At 42.4% G+C, this 20282-nt stretch overlaps 1 protein-coding gene across 14 annotated transcripts in view; it reads left to right on the top strand.

Annotated features, from left to right (window-relative positions):
* Nucleotides 1-20282, top strand: part of RABGAP1L (RAB GTPase activating protein 1 like) — an 802606-nt gene that overhangs the window by 757947 nt on the left and 24377 nt on the right. For 9 of the 14 annotated variants that reach the window (XM_040446724.1, XM_040446725.1, XM_040446723.1 and 6 more), the window contains one exon: nt 9737-9829. In XM_040446724.1, coding sequence (XP_040302658.1) covers nt 9737-9829 — 93 coding nt within the window. Of the gene's footprint in view, nt 1-6979; nt 7145-9573; nt 9580-9736; nt 9830-10022; nt 10328-14646; nt 16461-20282 lie in introns of those variants that run through there. The other 5 variants (XM_040446727.1, XM_040446737.1, XM_040446735.1 and 2 more) reach the window with 4 other exon arrangements.

Genomic DNA, 20282 nt, shown 5'->3' with positions numbered 1-20282 from the left:
AGCACAGAGCCTGCTGCCGATCTTCTGTCCCCTCTCTTTCTGCCCCTTCCCTCCTTGCAGTCTGTCTCTCAAAAATAAATAAATCTTTAAAACACAAAGAATACAATTAGTAATCATTTATAGGCTCTTATGTTCTCTGAAGGTTCCCCCCACCAATCCTGTGGGGTAAAAATGTCATTGACTATGTTTCCCCTTCATCCTAGTGCTTAAAAGCTCAACAAGACTCAAAGTAGCTTCATTTGCTGAACACTGTGAAGAGGATTCAGTGAAGCCTCACAGGACATGGCCCTCTTCTCTTGACTCCTTCCCATCTATTTCTTCCCAGGAATTTAGGCCACTGCAAACTAACTGCTAGAATTCTGATCGCCACTGATCCACTTTCTCTCCAGATTTTGACGGGTCCTTGCAGAACTAACTCTGAATTAGAAATTCTCAGCCCCCTGTACCCCAGGTCACCAAGAAATATGCTACCGTAGTTATCTATTTGTTTCTCTCTCTAATGATTAATGTATTAAATGGGATTATTTATATTCAAAGAAATTATCTGAAGTGAGCAAGAGTGATACATAATTTCTAGTACCTTTGGCGTATTGATTTTTAGGCACTCAGACTCCTGACCAGCCAGGAAAATATTAAAGAGATCCTAGCAGCCTTTTTATTTAAATAGTGGCTTACCGTGCCAGTATTTGCATCCATTAATAAATATTTTTGTGTCTTTCATCTTTGAAATAGAGAAGCAGATTTATCAAGCTTTGAATAATACATCTGACAAGTGACTAGCCCATTGTTAAAATTTAGCACAGGGGAAATGCTATTTTTTAATTGGTCAGGAAAGCTTACATAAACCAGTCATAATGGAAATCCTCCTCACTGGAGTGTGCCTTCCCCTCCCCCTAAAAGAATTTCTTCTTGATCACCCTTGTATCTTTTATGAACATATGTACTTATATGCCTTCTATTGCACTTGCAAAACTATATGGTAATTAAGACACTTGGCACTACATCAAGACTTTCAGCTTTTTTTTTTTTAATTTTTTTTTTCAACGTTTTTTATTTATTTTTGGGACAGAGAGAGACAGAGCATGAACGGGCGAGGGGCAGAGAGAGAGGGAGACACAGAATCGGAAACAGGCTCCAGGCTCTGAGCCATCAACCCAGAGCCCGATGCGGGGCTCGAACTCCCGGACCGCAAGATCGTGACCTGGCTGAAGTCGGACGCTTAACCGACTGCGCCACCCAGGCGCCCCCAGCTTTTTTTTTTTAATGTTTATTTATTTTAGAGAGAGAGAGCACGAGCTGGGGAGGGGCAGAGAGAGAGAGAGAGGGAGACACAGAATCTGAAACAGGCTCCAGGCTCTGAGCTGTCAGCACAGAGCCCGATGTGGGGCTTCAACCCACGAACTGTGAGATCATGACCCAGAGTCGGACGCTTAACCGACTGAGCCACCCAGGTGCACCAAGACTGTCAGCTTCTTGAGGAGATTTGCCTTCATTGGTCCCAGGCAGTAGAGCAAAGTGGTTGAAGAGGGCAGAATCTGGAGGTAGATAGTGGCCTAGATCCCCGCTCTGACTCTCCGTTTACCAGCTGTTTGATCTTGGGAAAGTTACCTCTCTTCAATTCCCTTATTTGTAAAATCTAAATAATACCTCACAGAGTTGTTGAGAGGCTTAAATATATAATTTTCTAAATTATAGCTTTAAAAGCGTTAGGGAATTCTTTGACATGCAGACACTCCATGTTTCTCTGAGTGCCGGTTACTGCCCATCAAAAACAGAGCGGAAGGATGCGGACGTCAGAATGTACGAATGCAGCGCTGACTACCTCGAATGCCAGCCCAGGCCTCCCCTTGGCTTTTCTGAAACACAGCTCAGAGCCCTTCAGCACAAAACCCACTTTTTCTCAAGCGTCTACCCTTTGTGCCTCCCATTACCCAGTGTCCTCCCCTCCCTGTTTGGAAAGCTGTATTGGACATCCTAATTGTAACAATGACTGGAGGGCACTACCAGCATTTGATAGGTGACATCTAAATGGGCCAAGGACACTCAGGGCTCAGAAACGGGAAGTGGAATCTAATACAACCCAAAATCTTTCCACCCAAAATGACAATAGTACTCCTACCTCGAGAAACACTAGTAGTTCCTAGATTCTTTTCTCTACTTAAATTGGGAATCAATTTTTCACAAAACTGATGCACAATTGCATAAGATCAGCCTGTGCCAGAAACCATGCCATGTACCTTGCAGAGTGTAGACCAGGTTGAAAATTCTCCACACATACAATCTGCTGTGTTGTGTCTCTTTCCTCTTTTCTGTGTGTGAGTTTCCCTTAGGTTAATGTGATGGGTGTGCTTCAAGTTTGTTACTTAAGAGTTCTAGTGGGGCGCCTGGGTGGCTCAGTCAGTTGAGTGTCCAACTCCGCCTCAGGTCATGATCTCACAGTTCGTGGGTTCGAGCCCCGCGTCGGGCTCTGTGCTGACAGCTCAGAGCCTGGAGCCTGCTTCAGATTCTGTGTCTCCCTGTCTCTCTGCCCCTTCCCCATTCATGCTCTGTCTCACTCTGTCTCAAAAATAAATAAAACATTGATAAGAAAAGTTCTATTATTCCATTATTTACAATTCAGACTTTAAGATCTGTGTTGTTTTAGGACTCCTAAACCCCTTAATGTATAAAGAGCACATTTGATAATTAGGAGATCCAACAAGATCATGTGTGTAAGAGAAGAAGTATGTTTTATTAAAAATAACTAATGTTGAGGCACCTGGGTGGCTCAATCGGTTGAGTGCCTGTCTTTGGCTCAGGTCATGATCTAATGGTTTGTGGGTTTGAGCCCTGCGTCAGGCTGTGCTGATAGTGTGCAGGCTGCTTGGGATTCTCTATCTCCCTCTCTTTCTGCCCCTCCCCAGCTTGCTCACTCTTTTTCTCTCTCTCTCTCAAAAATAAACATTAAAAAAAATTGGGGTGCCTGGGTGGCTCAGTTGGTGAAGTGACTCTCTTGATTTCAATTCAGGTCATGATCTCCTGGTTTGTGGGATTGAGCCCTGCATTGGACTCCACACTGGGTGTGGGGCCTGCTTAAGATTCTCTCCCTTTCTCTCTCTGCCCTTCTACCACTCATGCTATCTCTCTCTCAAAATAAATAAGCTTTTAAAATATTGTTAAAATTTTTCAAAAAAATAACTAATGCACATGAAATTTAAGTATTAATAAGGAGTACTCAAAATAATGTAATAAAAGTAAAAATAAGTCAATAGCCCAGCTAAGTGTGATTAGTGAGATAAAGATTATTAAGACAAGTTCATCTAAAACTAGTTGATATATGGGTCACCTGGGTGGCTCAGTCAGTTAAGTGTCAAATTCTTGGTTTCGGGTCAGGTCATGATCTCATGGTTCATGAGTTTGAGCCCCACATCAGGCTCAGTGCTGCCGGTGCAGAGCCTGCTTGGGAATCTCTCTCTTTCCCTCTCTCTCTCTGTCCCTCTCCCACTCACGTACACACTCTCTCTCTCTTTCTCAAAATAAATAAACTTTAAAAAAATTAAATTAATTGACATACAACAAAAAATTATAAATCTATCTATATATATATATATGCACATATTTTAATTCTATTAGAGTCATACATAAAAATAAGAAATATATGCTTTAGGGGGCGCCTGGGTGGCGCAGTCGGCTAAGTGTCTGACTCTTGATTTCAGCTCAGGTCATGATTTCATTGTTTGTGAGATTGAGCCCCAAGTCGGGCTGATGGTGCAGAACCTGCCTGGGATCCTCTCTCTCCCTCTCTGTCTGCCCCTCCCCTACTCACGCTCTTTCTCTGTCAAAATGAATAAATAAGCACTTAAAAAATATATATGCTTTAGATGAAAAGAAGAGGGAGAGCATGGGAAAAGAAAGTTGAACATATTCTTTAGTCTTCCTCTCCTACATCTCTGAGGCCAGCATGATGAACATTGAAAGAATAAAGCAAATTAGTAACTATTATATTTTCTTCTTCCTGGTTATCGAAGGTCACCATGGAGCACTCCCCCACCATTCCCTTACCACCCCCTTTCCCTTAAGTTCATAAAGCTCTTTTCTGTATATTTCCCGATAACAGCTGAATAGAACCCATTTTCATCAGTAAATGGCAGGTGACTGCATTGGTGACCAGGACAGGAGTTAATAAATCCTCTCCAGTGATTTAGTGTGATCATCAGGGGAAGAGATGAAAAAGGCCCCTTGATTTAGTGCATGTCCTTCAAACTGCTGTTCATGAAATCATTTTAGAAGGTCTGAACAGGCATTTAAAAAATGGAATATGATAAAATATAATAGGAAATATCAGCAGGCATTGTATAGATCCTTAGCAAAAACTGAGATTTAAGAAATACCACAACTAGTTGCCATCAGTGGTGAGCGGGAGAAGGCAGGAAAGGACTGAATGAGTCTACACATTGGTCTGGGGTGGAGTTGTTTTTATCTTTTGCTTACTGCTATTCTGATACTTGTAACACAGGAGCTAACAGTATATGGTTTATTTTATGTTGACATAATTTGCAATTGGTTATAAAATGAAGGGGGCAGGGAAGTTTTTATCTTGCTTTCAGCGAAAGTGTAAATAAAAACTTTCAACTGAGTTTTATTTATAAACACGTGGTAGCTCAGTCGATAGTGGTTACGACTTATAATATGTTGTATTGGTCTCCTACTGTCACCTAATTTAGAGACTTTAAAGAGCACAAACTTATGATTTTACAGTTCTGTAGGTTAGAAGTCTGACAGGGTCTCACTAGGCTAAGATCAAGGTGTCAAAGGCGCTGCAATCCTTTCTGAAGGCTCTCTTTGCCTTTTCTAGCTTCCAGAGGCTTCCAGAGGCCCCCATTCCTTCACTCAGGGACCTCTTCCTCCATCTTCAAAGCCAGCAATATTGAATTTCTTTGGCTTTTCTGCAATAGTCGCATCTCCTCTGATTGAAGTCTGGAAAAGTTCTCCTCTTTTAATGACTTTGTACGATTCCATTCAGTCCATCCAGAAAGTCCAAGATAATCTCCCCAAGCCAAGATCCTTGACCTCAATTACATCTACAAAATCTATTTTGCCATGTTAAGGTAGCATATTCCTAGGTTCTGGGGATCAGGGTACAGACTTCTTTGGGAGGCCATTTTTTTTTTTTTTTTTGTCTATCATAGTTGTCTATATTGACTCTTGCTTCCAAAATATTTTTCTTGTAAAATAAATTTATGTAAGGAAATTAGTTGATTTAAGGAAAACATAGTAGAAAATGTGCTTGGATGGGGCGCCTGGGTGGCGCAGTCGGTTAAGCGTCCGACTTCAGCCAGGTCACGATCTCGCGGTCCGTGAGTTCGAGCCCCGCGTCAGGCTCTGGGCTGATGGCTCGGAGCCTGGAGCCCGTTTCCGATTCTGTGTCTCCCTCTCTCTCTGCCCCTCCCCTGTTCATGTTCTGTCTCTCTCTGTCCCAAAAATAAATAAAAACGTTGAAAAAAAAAATTATTTTTAAATGAAAAAAAAAAAAGAAAGAAAATGTGCTTGGACATGGCAAAAATAATGAAAATGGCATTCAAATGACTAAAGTTTGGGAAATACACTTCCCCTGACAGCCCAATACCAGAAGAGACTATAGGCCAGAGAGACGGGAGACACGCCCAGATTCCAGTTGCTCTGCCACAACCAGCTGGTTCTGTCTAGCCTTCTCAGCCACATGGCTTCACTTTCCTCATCCTGAAGGTGGGGATTATACCAGCCAGACGGTCTCCAAAGGTCCTTCCACATCCAAATTCCTAATTCTATGTAAATGGTTATGTTATAAATTTAAATGTCAGGGTTAAATATATCATGAAATATATCTAAATGTCATGTACTATTCATAAGATTAAAACAAGGGTTCTGATTTAAATGCTTACTTCCCCAAATTTAGTTGTTAAGTCCAAAATGTCAGGCCTTGGCTGATTATTTCAATCATCGCTGTCATACTTGTGAGAGATTGTCTTGCCAGGGTTTTTCTATTCGAAGGTTGTTTGTTTTTAATAAACACCATTTTGAACTGGTGAATACTTTTATCATTGCTCTTATCAAACAATTGTGGATTTTTTGAGGACATTTCCTGAACTTAACCAAATAGGGAGTATTAGGTAGAAGATGAACAGTTGGTGAAAGAAGTCTCCCAAATTAGGTAGACATTTAAAAGGATTGGTGATTCTGCGTGCCTGAGTGGCTCAGTCAGTTAAGTGTCCGACTTCAGCCCAGGTCATGATCTCACGGTTTCTGGGTTTGAGCCCCACATCGGGCTGTGTGCTGACAGTGCAGAGCCTGTTTGGGATTCTCTCTCTTTCTCCCTCTGTCTCTCTCTCAAAATAAATAAATAAATAAACTCAAAAACTTAAAAGGATTGATGATTCTTCAAGTGCACACTTATATTAAAAACATTTAACAAGGGGAGAGATACCTCTACCACTCTTGAGATAATAAGTTGTTTCACTTCTGGTAATTCTTGATGACTTTCTGTTCTTTTAATTAAAACTACATATTAAGGAGGTATTTTATTCCTTTCTCTGCTAAGAAAACCTTCAAGCTCAATATTATCAATTTTGTCCTGAAATGCAGTTTGAAAAAACTGTGACAGGCTGTGTTCTTTGATTATCTCGTAAATAACAGTTTCATATCAGCTCACCTTCCTCCTGCCCCCTCCCCTCTTTCATTTTGTGCCAATCACAGGTGGATGCTCAGTATCACCCCGCAGCACAAGATAAATAAGCTTGGAAGGTTTCCTAGCAACATATTGTTCTGGGAACCTGCTCTGTTTCCCTGAACTCGATGAAGCCAAACATCTTAGAATCTCAGCCAGATGGGCAAGGATGAGCTTATTGAGGGTGTTTAATGCATGTTTTAAAAAATTTCACATTGAAATGAACCTTTTAACATAAGTAGCAAGATTGACTTTTAAAGGGATACTTTTTTACATGAAAAAAAATTCTGTAGCACTTGGAATTTGAGAAATATGCTTTTAGAAGAAATGCTCTTTGAAGCACGCTTGCAATGTGGCATCCAGTCATTGGTGACTGGATCCATCGTAGAACCGGCTGGGAAATACTTCCGCATAGGACTGCTGTTCAGTTGCAGAAATCCTGACTTACTTCCCATCTTGAAGGTAAATGGCCTCGGGAGGAAGCACCCTCCTTACAGAACTCCCTTCTCCCCTTGAGCCTGCTCCCGGGAATGCCCGAAACACCTGTCCCTGCTTGAAGCTCTGAGACCTTCTTCTTCCCTTTTGCCTCGGCTCCAGAGCTACCAGTGCTGGAGATTTGCCAGTTCATTTTAAGAGGCTGGTTTTGGGTTTTGGAGTGTATGATTAATAACACACAGGGGAAAGAAACCTAGAGGAAATGGAGGCTCCCTATTAAAGTCAAGAAAAAAATCATGTTGTTGCTGCTGTTTTGTTGGCACACGACTACGTATGTTTTCCTGGTTTGTCTGATGCGCTTGAGGCCACACGGCCGGCAGGTGGTGCTTCCCTCTCTTTTGCACTCTGGTTGGTCGGGTGGACTGTTGAAGGTCTCTGGAGATGGAGTAAGACAAAATCAGTGTCTCCTGACACTTGCCAGCAGTGGTTTTGCGATTCAGTGACACCCTGAAAAATGTCCTTACTTCTAGCTCGACTGGGGAGATATTCCCCCATCAGCCAGATGAATATTGTCATCATGTGGTTGTTGAATTATGATAATCCACTGTCTCAAATTTGGACTGAGTTTGTGCAACTTCCCAGGTGTGGTAAGAAGCAGGTAATTCCAGTATTTCAGAGTGCTCCTGGACGGAACAGAAGAATTAGAGTAAGACGGGGCAGGACACATGGCATCTCTGCTTTGTATTTAACACATTCTCTGGCTACATTCTCACACACTAATTACATGTTTTTTAAATACCATATTTTGAACTCGACGAGAAACACTCTATTGAGAGAGCCTCGTCTGGGCCAATGTCTTAAATGGGTATCATGACACAGTGACTTAAGTAGGTGTCATGACAGTTACTGAGGAGCATCAACGCACATCCCTGCCTTCAAGTTCCTAAGAATCTAGAAAAATAACACATGCATCATCTTTAAAAAAAATTAGGCAAACCTTTTCTTCCTCTCAAGTCACTTACTTGAAGACCTAAACATTGAATAAAGATTTTGATGTTGAAAGGAATTCTGTCATTTTGATTGTTCAAGGAAAGCCTAAAAGGAGACTTAATCTGTTATATGGAATATAAGAGGTTATAATACGTTAATTTTATTGAATACTTTATTTTTTTTTAATTTTTTTTTCAACGTTTATTTTATTTTTGGGACAGAGAGAGACAGAGCATGAACGGGGGAGGGGCAGAGAGAGAGGGAGACACAGAATCGGAAACAGGCTCCAGGCTCTGAGCCATCAGCCCAGAGCCCGACGCGGGGCTCGAGCCCACGGACCGCGAGATCGTGACCTGGCTGAAGTCGGACGCTTAACCGACTGCGCCACCCAGGCGCCCCTATTGAATACTTTAAAAAAACGTTTAAAAAAATATCCAGGAACTGGGGCACCTGGGTAGCTCAGTCAGTTAAGCATCTGACTTCGGCCCAGGTCATGATCTCACGGTTCACGAGTTCAAGCCCCCGTCGGGCTCTGTGCTGACAGTGCAGAGCCTGGAGCCTGCTTCGGATTCTATGTCTCCCTCTCTCTCTGTCCCTGCCCTGCCCCTACTCACACTCTGTCTCTGTCTCTCTCAAAAATAAATAAACATTAAAAAAAAATAATAATAATAATAAATATCCAGGAACCACACAATATTTTAGATACTTTGCCTGTGTTACAGCATTTAATTCTCCTGACAGACATTTTGAAGGAGAAATGTATTTGCCTGGCATGTTACAGGTGAAGAAATTCAGGCTAAGAGAGGTTAAATACCTGTTTGCCAAGAGGTTTCATAGTTAATAATAAAAAAGGTAGGCATTCAGACTTTGATCCATCTAGTGCCAAATTCTATGACCTTTATACTATGTTAAGTTTATTTGTTTATTTTTAGAATTTGAAGATTCTGTAAGATCTAGTCTTTTTCCAGTAAACAGACTACTTTCTTTTAAAGATGACACAATTTTAGCAAGAAATAGATGAGTTGTTTCAATGATTTTCTATTATCTCATTACAGCACAATGATTCTGTTATTTCTTGGGAGTTTTCAGTGACAAACTTCCTTCTCGCTGGATGGTATATTGACTATTTAAATATGTTTTTGTTGCTCAGTTTTTTTATTTTTATAAAATAATTTTCATTTTTAACCTGGTAGAAGGCTATGAATGAATGTTACTTAAAAGTATTTAGAGTCAATAGCACTGTTAAATACATTTACAAGAAAAGTTGTGACGTAACAATATTGCAGAACAGAAATGGACGGACTGTAGCCCATGTTTGTAAATAAAGTGTTGTTGGAACACAACCACTCTGATTTGTCTATGTGTCACTTGTGGCAGCTTTTTGTGCAGTAACAACAGAGTAGGGAAGCCGTGACCTAGACTATGTGGCCCACCAAGCCTAAAATACACTATCTGGACCTTTACAGAAAAAGGTTGCAGATTCTTGCTCTAGAGTCTAGACTTCTTCCCCCTCTCCTTTGAGTTGGGTGTGCTCCATTAGAATGCCAGAGACTTAAGTGGGAAACACATCAGAAAATGTTTTCCTAAAGAATCGCCTTGTCTAACGTGCTTTTTCTCTAATCCCTGCAGGTACCGACCAAGAAACTGAAGAAATATGAGAAAGAATATCAGACAATGCGAGAGAGTCAGCTGCAACAAGAAGACCCAATGGATAGATACAAGGTATGGGCGGCAGGGGTCACCCGTCAGAGCAAAGTGCCTTCTGCACCCGAAGGTCGCAGTAAGTGTGGCAAGTTCAGTGTCCTCTGCTCCCTTTTGATAGACTTAGATGCTCTTTGACCATGATAAATGTCCAGGTATGTTTTCATTTCAGGAAACTCTTGAGTAGCCAACCATAATATTTCTTTTCTTTCAGTTTGTATATTTGTAGGAAACTCCACCTGTTGCATTTATACTGGGAGTCTTCATAAGAAGCTGAGAGAAAGAGAGGGGAAAAGGAAAGAAAGTGGCTATCGACTACTTTCAAAAATGAGAAAAAAAGGAAAATGGCAAAGTACTGTTTTAGCTGTGCGTGGTCACATCCACAAAGACTGTTAGAAGGTGAACTGTTCCAAGACTGGCACCAGAATGTTTCAGACTTTCCTCTGTCTGTGGCAAATGTTGAAAATACAAACTCATTTGGAAGGAAAAATAAAACCCACAAAGGTTAATGGAGCACAGTGTTGGTGTTTGTTGCAACATTTATTTCTACAAATTTATGAGAAACAAGTGACATTTCACTACAGTATGCAGTTTCAGAATCAGAGTGATTTCAATTTAATATCTTAGTTAACTGTAGTATTTTATTTTCCATGGGGCCATTCACAGAGATCCATCTCTTCAGTGGTAATTAGCAGCACTGTTCCCATGATGCAGTGTTGGGGAAACACTGATTTTGAACTTATTTTTTCCAACTGTAATATTGTTGTCCCTTGAACATGTTTTTAATTCCTCAGATTCCTACAGGTGCATAATGGTTCCCTCCCTCTGCATGTCAGTAACATTAGGATTAGAGAATATTGCATTTTCACACAGAGCATCACCAATGCCAGAATAGCCTACCAAATAATATACTGGGGTCGCATTGTCAGATCGCCCACAACAGGGTGACTTGGACCTCTGTGACTCCGGTTGCCTTTATGTGGTCGGAAACACATGGGCAGCTGTAGTCACAGAACGGCTTGTCCTCGCTGCTGAACTGAATAGCGCGGGGGTGGGGGGCTCGGAGTGGGGTGTGGCGGCAGCAGTATGTGGATTTTGTGGTCAGGCCTGAGTTCAAATCCTGGCTTTCAAAAAACAAAAACACCGTCGTAGGATTTGGAATCCACATTAGGGGTTTCAATATCTACCCCGTTGTTCAGCAGCTTGGGCTGTTAGTGAACTTCTTCCTCCTCTGTAAAGCATGTAGCTTGGGCATTTCCTTGAATGACTTGTAAAGATGAGGGATTTTGTGTGTCACGTACCTAGCACGTGGTTGGTGTTCGATAAACGGTTGTTATTAGCCTCACTAGGCCAACTCCTCCAATTACCCAGCTGTGACTAGAGTCATAGCCCCTTTGGGGGTCTGTTCCTCCAGTCCCCCACTTCCCTATTTCACATTTCTCCCAAGTAGTATTGCTACCCCATAACCTGACGTTTCTCTCCTTGTTTCTCGAACTGGCTACAGGAGTGATAATAAGATTCCCCCGTACTGCTGTGGCAGATAACTGTTAATGCTTAAGGTGCTCACAGAATACAGTTTGCAGCTAATTCCCACCACCACCACGTCCCAATAAAACCAGTCTTCACCTAGCTCATGTAGCATGCTGCTTTAAAAAGGCTTGAAGCAGTAATTATAAAATACTCTTAAGGATCCAAAACGAAGCCCTCCTACTGCTTGTATCATTCTAATTTTCTTAGTTGCCATCAAATAAAATCTGGGAAGAATGCTTTAAAATAGAAGAGAGGAAAACGGAAGACTCAAGTTATATATTTAAAACCCGTCTGGGGCTGAACTTGGTATTGCTTCTTTAATCCTTTTTGTGTCAGAGTAGATCTATACAAACGGCACAAGGCTTATTATGTTTTAAAAAGTACTTATCACACATTAAGACCGTTAGTGTGTGCCAGTTTTACTGAGGGACCAAAGTGAAATTAAACTTTTTGTTTTTGTTTTGAAAACAGATACTACTTTTAACTTTGAGTGTGATGGCCTGTTCTTCGTACACATAGCAGATACCCTCTATAGCTATTTATTTTGTATTATTGTAATAGCTTGTCAGTACATCTAACTAATATTCCTATACCCCTTTAATAATAGCTAAACATTTATATTGGCGATATACTTGATAAAAGTTATAGTCCTCAAATTATAATCACATTTTCAAGGTGACAGTTGACAACATAGTTTCCAACCATTAACAGATTTGTTCTTTCAGATAGGCAGTTAAGAAGCTAGTGAAAATTACCTGAAAGTAGGAAAGTGTTCTAGGAAATACCACTTAGCATCTTCTGACTTGAGTCCAGTCAAGAATAAGATCTGTGTCCCCGGCATGAGCACTTTATAATTCATAGATCTTGGGCTGGGAACCTAGTGTTGCATAAATTCTTAACAATAATTTAGAAGCATCATCATGGGCATCCAGCCAGAAGTCCTACCTGCCAGCTCACTAACAACCCCTCCTCACCCATGAAGATCCATATTGCTTAAAATGCCACGTCTACCCCCTAGCTCACTCTATGGCAAGGGAGTTAGGAAAGTTGTGTCACTTTTTTTTTAAGAGCCCGTAAATGTCATACATACAATAAAATATTCTGAGAGATTTTTCAGTCTGATGCTGTTTCTCTCGGCAAACAAAAAGAGCTCTTGCGTGGAAGCCAGAGATAGGATTAAAGGCTCAACAATGAGGAGGTCACATTCTGGCTGTGTCCAAATATGTGTTTTGTGTCTATTTTTATGGCGTATGCAGGTATCTACATTTTCAAGTTATGTCCCCGAACACACCTGAATCTAACACTGAAATCTCAGCCACAAAGAAAGAGATGAATTATGTTGGTGTAAGTTTAAATTTTAGAACCCCTAAACACAAAAATCTTCTGGAATTAGGCGAGTGGTGATGGTCGTACAGCTTTCTGAATATACCAAAACCACTGAATTGTGCATTTTAAAAAGATGAATGTATAGTATATGAATTACATCTCAAAAGGAAAAAATAATCCCCAAGTAAAATGTTTCAAGAAGATTGACATCCAGCCTGCCATCTTCTTTTCATAGATCCCAAGTGACACCAGAGGTGCCTGTACAGAAGCCATACTTACGGGAGGGAGATCTTTCTGTCCGATTTGGAGCTAATTAATGACTATAAATCCTGTGTGTGCTCCTATTTATAGGGGAAAGTGGGTGGAATATTCATTTTTGTACATAAATATATATGCACCCAGACATAAACATATACAAATATGTGCACACAGTGGGCCACCTGGTGTTGGCTTCAGTTTGCGTTTGAAACTCAGCTGTATCATGACTTCCTATGGTCTCTGGTGTAGCTGCTCCGCTTATCTTCATGCCTAGATTCCAAGACACAAAAAAGAAACTTCATTGCGAGAAGAATATAGAACATTTATTCTAAACGTCTTTTATTGTCCTTCTTAAGTTTGACCTGGACATATTTGTGCAGTGGTATTTATCTACTCTGAGACGTTGGTTTGTAAATTAATTTATTTCAAATGAAGTGAAATTCAGACTGAAGGTTTGTCCGTAGAAATACGTCATCTACATTTTCATTTTCATACAAGCCCCCAGAAAACAAACAAATATGTGTAGCTGTTTTAGTATATTTTAAAATTTAGTAGCCAAGCCCCTAATAAGCAATTACCAACTCCAGGAATTATAATACTATTTTCAGTTTTAAGGAGATGAATTGTTTCTGTTGAGGGAAAGTTAGTTTTCTAACAATGTAATCTACTGACAGCACCTTTTAGAGAACTGCAGCCTTCATCTACTTCTGGAAGATGGGATGCTTTTCTTGTTTAATTAAAGAACTACCTGCACAAATGTGGGTTAAGCCTTAAAAAGCACAACTAATTAATTGAATTCAGCGAGTCTCCCAAAGCATAATGAAGATTATGTTATCACCTATTTGAGACGAGCAACTCCTAGAAGGAATCAGGAATGCTCACACTCTCTTGAGTTGGGACACAGAGTATTATCTGTCATTTCTAATTGAAGTATCTTAGCCATGTTTAGTATAATTAAATTTAGAATGTTTCATTTCTTTCATGAAGTTAGAAATAGTAATTCTCTTACCAAAGTGTAACTCAAACAGGAAGAAAATAATTCCTCCAAGTGAACAAAAAGTTTGTCTTGCACATACTAATTTTTGTAGATCAGTCCCTGCATGTAATTTTGTTTTAATTTTTTTTAATGTTTATTTATTATTGAGAGACAGAGAGAGACAGAGCATGAGCATGGGAGGGGCAGAGAGAGAGGGAGACACAGAATCCAAAGCAGGCTCCAGGCTCTGAGCTGTCAGCACAGACCCCGACTCGGGGCTCAAACTCAAAACTCGCAAGATCACCACCTGAGCCAAAGTCAGACGCTTTACTGACTGAGCCACCCAGGCATCCCATCCCTGCATGTAATTTAAAATTAAACTAAACTATTTAATTATACTTGGAAGAAACAATACAAAAATATGAAGTGAAGCTTACTTGTACTTGCATTATTTGCCATCCTTCCATAGCTAATGAAATAACAGACAAGTTATCACTTTTGTTTTTAACTTGTCAAGTGAAACAAGTTTAAATTTTGCTAGACTTCTAACCTGGCGGGGGGGGGGGGGGGCGGCGGGGGGATGGCTCTGCTTTCTCTTACCGTGTTGGGCATTTCCTTACAGTCAAGATAAGCGAATCCATCTTTGAAAAATGTTTTTCTACCAATGAAAATAAACATATTTTGTTAGTTTTCCTCATTAGCGAGACTGTCATTGGCTTTTGGAAATATTTATGTTTATGAAATAATGTGCTTTTAATGAGTAGTAATAGTCAAGAGCATGGTTTCCATCTGCCTGTGATAACTTCCTGATAAACTTCAGAAGGCTGCCACTCATTTTGAGCACGGATAATCCAGTGAACTCATTGTTGTAAGACGGTGGAAATTGCCAGCCTAAGCCCTGTTGAGGATTCTTGAGCAAACTGGCTAAGAAGGAACAGGTGGTTTCTGATGATGCCTGTTCGCTGATTGAGTTATACCTACCACTTGAGGGAAGCAAAAATGTTATGCATATTAAGAATCTCTAAGTATGCTTATTGATGACCTCCAGAATGAATTCTCCAAAAAATGTATTCCATTTTTAGTAAGTTTTGCTTCCTGTTAAAGTAGTAGTACCTGAGAAAAACTGCGTCACACTGACACGTTCTGACATTATCGGTAAGCCGTTTTCTTTTTTAGAATTTGATTTGTATGCTAGAGCAGGGATCTGCAAACTATGGCCCGTGGGACACACCGGCCCACGGCCTGTTTTTGTAAATAAAGTTTTATTGGAACACAGCCACACCCCTTGTTTATTAATCATCGTCTAGGACTGCTTTTGCACAACAGTGGCAGAGTTTGAGTAGTCTCAACAAAGACCATGTGGCCTGCAAATCCTACAGTGCTTAGTGTCTGGCCGTTTACATGAAAAGTTTGTTGACCCCTGTGCTAGCGTATAATCTAAGACTGGTTTTTTAAATGCTGGAAAAACTGCAGTCTGGTTAGCCAACTGCCAGTTAGTTATTACTGACGAGATTTTGTTTTTAGTTTGACATTTAAATTTTTAAAAATTTCTACCGGAATGATAAAATAGGATATGTTGGGTAAAGGAAGAGCATAAAATGATTTCAGATATCCAGATTTTTCTCTCTCAAATCTTCATTTGCAGACAACGTAGGCATTGAAACATTTATCTGTAGGCATTTGTCTTTGGATGTCAAAAAGCTGTTTGCTGAGGTGGGATGCTGATAATTATCAACTCTGGAAAGAATTACCCAAAGGAAAATATGTGAGAGTGGAGTGCGTTGTTGCAAATAAAACTGTGCTGGATCTTTTAGGAAAACATTTCCTCCTGACCCTTAAATGTCTCTAAAAACATGTGCCAAGAATTCATTCTAGCAGCAGACGACACACCCAAAATGCTGAGCTTGAGTCCACGAAGCTGCCTCTTTCCCCGTCACTTTTTCCTGTAAGGCTTAGTTTATTTTCTTCTGAATGCCGGTTCACGTTTCCCTGGTTTCTCACGGAATAAATGACGTTCCCCATCCCTGGCCCCGCCTCACCCACCGCCCAGCCCCCAAGACGCAGAAGACCACTAGAAACGTTCCCCCTCCCTGGCCATTTCATTCTGTTGCCTGAAGATGAACTGTTCGGCAAGGCTTCTGACCTTGTCACAGGAGGAAGTTCCTCCCACCCAGCTTTGGTAACACGGTCTAAACAACTCGCACCGGAGCGGCTAATAGTTCCACAGGCAGCGTTTCCATCAGCACGCGAACTGCAGATGGCAGCGTGGACAGGGAGGGGCTTCGTCTTCCTGAGTTGAGACTTGCCCGTTGGCTGCCTCGAGTGTACTTTCTTCCAGCGAATGTTTGCAGTCAGAGAGAGAGCTTGGAGTAAATGACGCTCTCAGGAAAAACAAAATAGCAAACCGGCCTCGACAGGGGTCTGCTTTTGTGACTGCCGTTTGGTAAATGTATCAGTAGGTGTGCAATTTCATTGGACATTCTGTTTTGTTTTGTTTTGTTTTTTTCAATTGTCTTTGTACCTATGATTGAAAACGGTAGTTGGTCTATGACTGTTGAGGAGGTAAGTTTTTTTGTTTCTTTTTTTTTTAATCTGTGTGTGTCTGTGATACCGGCGTCTGTCTGTCTGAAAAATGCAGTATCCTCCTCCCAGAAGTTACTGAGCAAACTTGCCCGGCTGTTCGGCTCCCATGCCAGGGGGGGAGGGCCCCGAGGAGGACAGCGTCGTCCGCCTTCTGTTCAGGTGATGTCAGGGTGTGCAGGACGGAGGACGTTTCCAGCGGTGCGGTGTGAGGGTTCCGGGTTCTGTAGGCGGCGTCTCCCGCAGGCTTCTCGGAGCGGAGAGGGGAGCCGTCTGCCTGCGGGGCCGACCGGCTGGGCACAGCTGGGCACAGCTGCCGGCGCGAACCAGGCTCGCGGCTGACCCCCCGGGCGCTGGCGGGCGGGCCGCCCTCGGACACATCGCAGGATGAACCTGGCTGGTCCAGACGGAACTTTCTGCTCCGTCGGGGCAGCAAGGCGAACCGTTTGGCGCCTCAGTCAGTTGCGGGGAACACAAGCTTTGGCCCCTCGGGAAGGGCTGCCACAGACAGCCGAGCAAGAAAGCCGGCTGGACCCCTCGGTGAGCGCGGGCCGGGCCCTGCGCAGGGACCCTCCACCTCGCCAGGGAGCGGTGCCTCTGCGGTGCAGGGAGGACTTTGGAGGACGATGCTGCATTTTCGGCCCCACGGCTTGCTTTCCCACGTGTCTGCGCGCAGCGCGGGCGTCACCTTCCCACTGTGCTGCTTGCTGTGTGCCACACGCCCAACTGAAGCTTCTGCTAAAGCCGAGCCAGCAGGTGCGTCCCTGAGGCGGCTGTGCTTCCTAGGGACCCTTAGACGCTCACAGCTCCCCCCCAGATCTGTCCCCTGGCCACCGCCTCCACCCCCGTGACGCGGCCGCGTGCCACAGGCGCAGTAAGGGGAACTTTCCGGTCAGCACTCCGGCGGAGCTCCTGCCTCTTCTCAGATAACATCAGGCGTCAGGCCTTTATCTCCAAGCAGCGGTGAAGTACCACCTGCTGCATCTTGAAAATACTTGGAACAGAGTGCTCTTCCCTGTGCGATTTCCTCTGCAGGTTATTTGCACTCCCCCGGAAGCGTATGTCGATGTGACCTGAAAAACTGGTAGCTGCCACGTGGTCACTGGTGGTAAATGACTGTAACCTAAGTAAGAGTTGAGTGGACTCTGCAGTTTGGAATCCCGCAAGTAGGATTTCAGTGGGAACCGGACGCCTAATTCAGGAATAGGTATCAGAGTAGCATCCTCGTGGTCTCTTGGAGGGACTGGTCAAGAAAGAGAAAAATCGCTCCTGGGCCCCAGCGGTCTGCTTTGTGAACTATGTTGTGAAGAAAAGGGGCTCGGTATTGCTGCTTGTTCCCCGTGAGGAGGACATGGATTGGAAAAGTTTCCGAAACCCCCCTCCCCTGCTTTTTTTATATATAATTCTCAGCTTCCTACAGATATGCAAGTTGGTTCCACGAAAAGGAGGGATATTTAGACAAATCAGGGTAGAAGACTAAGTCTTTGGCCTCTGCTAGAATTTGGATTGCTTCAGCAACGATTGAAAGATTGAGCTGTAGATGCCCTTGATATATATATTAGTGTCTCCTTTTATTACACTTCTGTGGAGGTTAGAACTTCTATAGATTGAGGGGACTGCCAGAATTTGATGAGTGCAATGTGCCCTACAAATACGTACACAGTCTTTGCAGGGATGTCTTGGGAAAGCGTTCCTGGCAAGGCCATGCATTGGGGAGGTTACGTTGTATCTTGGTCAAAAAACGAAGATCCAGTATGGTTTCCGGTAGAATATGAGCTTCTAACAGGAGTGGACTTTTAAAAAGTTCTCATTTGGGCATTTTATCCTTTTCAACGGAATTGAAATTCCAAATGACTTTTAATTTTTTTAAACAACATTTTAAACACCTGTGTTGTGTATTCATTGTAGAAAACTTAGAAACATCTGTAAGGTACAAAGGCAACCATAAAAATAAATCTACCTACAATTAATAGTGTCATTTATGTTGTTAGGAAAATGAGATTTTCTAGTTACTTGTTTTTTTTACTTCTGTAAGGTGGCTTAAGCATTTCTTTCATCATTAGATATTTTTTCCCTTAATTTGAACACTGCATGGAATTCTATTATGAATTTATTTAAAAGTATTTAAGAGATTTTGAACTGTTTTTATCTTCTTCCATGGATTTCTTTTTCAGAAATGTTTTGGTGGGGCGCCTGGGTGGCTCAGTCAGTTGAGCGTCCGACTCTTGATTTTGGCTCCGGTCGTGATCTCAAGGTTCTTGAGTTTAAGCCTTGAGTTGAGCTCTGCGCTGACAGCTTGGAGCCCGTGTGGGATTCTCTCTCCCTCGCTCTCTGCCCCTCCCCAGCTCGCGCTCTATCTGTCCCTCTCAAAATAAATGAACAAACATTAAAAAAATGTTTTGGCATTCCCCAGCTATCCCACGCTTCCTTTTCCAAAAGAGAAGACAGAAATAGACCCTGCGGGCTAGTTCTAGTCAACACGCAGGTTCGTCCTTTGACCTCCCGCTGGCCCTGCGGGGGGGGGGGGGGGGACCCTGGACCCTCTACCTCCATGGAAGTCTTGGGCTCTGCCCTCACCATCGGTTTCTTAGCCCTTCTTTAAAAAACAAAAAGAAAAACAGCAACTAGGCTCTCTTTTTCCCATGCAACCAATCCTGGGTTGTTCTGTGGGAGATAAGAGCCATCCGCCCCACACGCTGTGCTGTGACACGCTATCTTCCGGGGCATAGATGAGTCTTCTGGCTGTGTGGCACTGCTTTGTCTGAGTTTCTGCCGCCCTTGCAGAAAACACCATTAGGAGTATAAATCTGAAAAACAGGAAGGTCTCATCGCATTGAAGTCTTTCCTGTCAGCTCTCTGAATCTCCTGTAACTGCTAACAGTAGCAAAAACAAAAACAAAAACAAAAAACCGCTTTTGATACTTTGGAGTGGAAGACAGTAAATTGCCCTCCTGAAAATCCACATGAACGTACAGAATGTAACTTGGACCTTTCATCATATAACTTTGTTTCAGTTTTTCCTGGGAGTTCAAGAGGAAAAAAAAAAAAAACAGCCCAGTGATTTTTTTTTACCCAGAACCTCTTATTCTGAAGTTTTAAAAAACACCCAAACTTGGGGCGCCTGGGTGGCGCAGTCGGTTAAGCGTCCGACTTCAGCCAGGTCACGATCTCGCGGTCCGTGAGTTCGAGCCCCGCGTCAGGCTCTGTGCTGACGGCTCAGAGCCTGGAGCCCGTTTCAGATTCTGTGTCTCCCTCTCTCTCTGCCCCTCCCCCGTTCATGCTCTGTCTCTCTCTGTCCCAAAAATAAATAAACGTTAAAAAAAAAAAAAATTTTTAAAAAACACCCAAACAAATATTTAGAGACACTGTCGTAAGGACTGTTGCTCTTTACTAATAGAAAAACTGGTGTTCAGGAAGCTATTTTTTACCCCAAGAATGGAAATGGTTGATAGCAAAGTCACCAACCCCTATCCTGATTCTGGAGTTAGTGCTCTTAATTAAATATATTCCATGGATTTGAACTCTGATACTAGACAGACGACTTGAAGAAATATCTAGAGGTTCCCCCCATTTCACCCCTTCTGTGTTGTGCCGTTTCCCTTGAGGTCAAGGGTGGGGTTATTGTACACGCCTCAAACAGAGAAGGTCCCGTGTCTGTGCTCTAGGTCTAGATGAAAATGTCACAGGACTGGGGATATGTGGGGAGATTTTGCCTTTTGTGGCACGTGTTTTATAACGAAGCCTTTTCTAAGGATGCCTGTAAGGGACAGTTGCAAGTCTCACCGGGTAGAGAACCGCATCTGC

This window comes from Herpailurus yagouaroundi, unplaced genomic scaffold (assembly GCF_014898765.1).
Source record: "Herpailurus yagouaroundi ecotype Mexico unplaced genomic scaffold, PumYag 195, whole genome shotgun sequence".
NCBI lineage: Eukaryota > Metazoa > Chordata > Mammalia > Carnivora > Felidae > Herpailurus > Herpailurus yagouaroundi.
The sequence above is the reverse complement of the archived record's forward strand: the minus strand, read 5'-3'. Positions and strand labels throughout refer to the sequence as shown.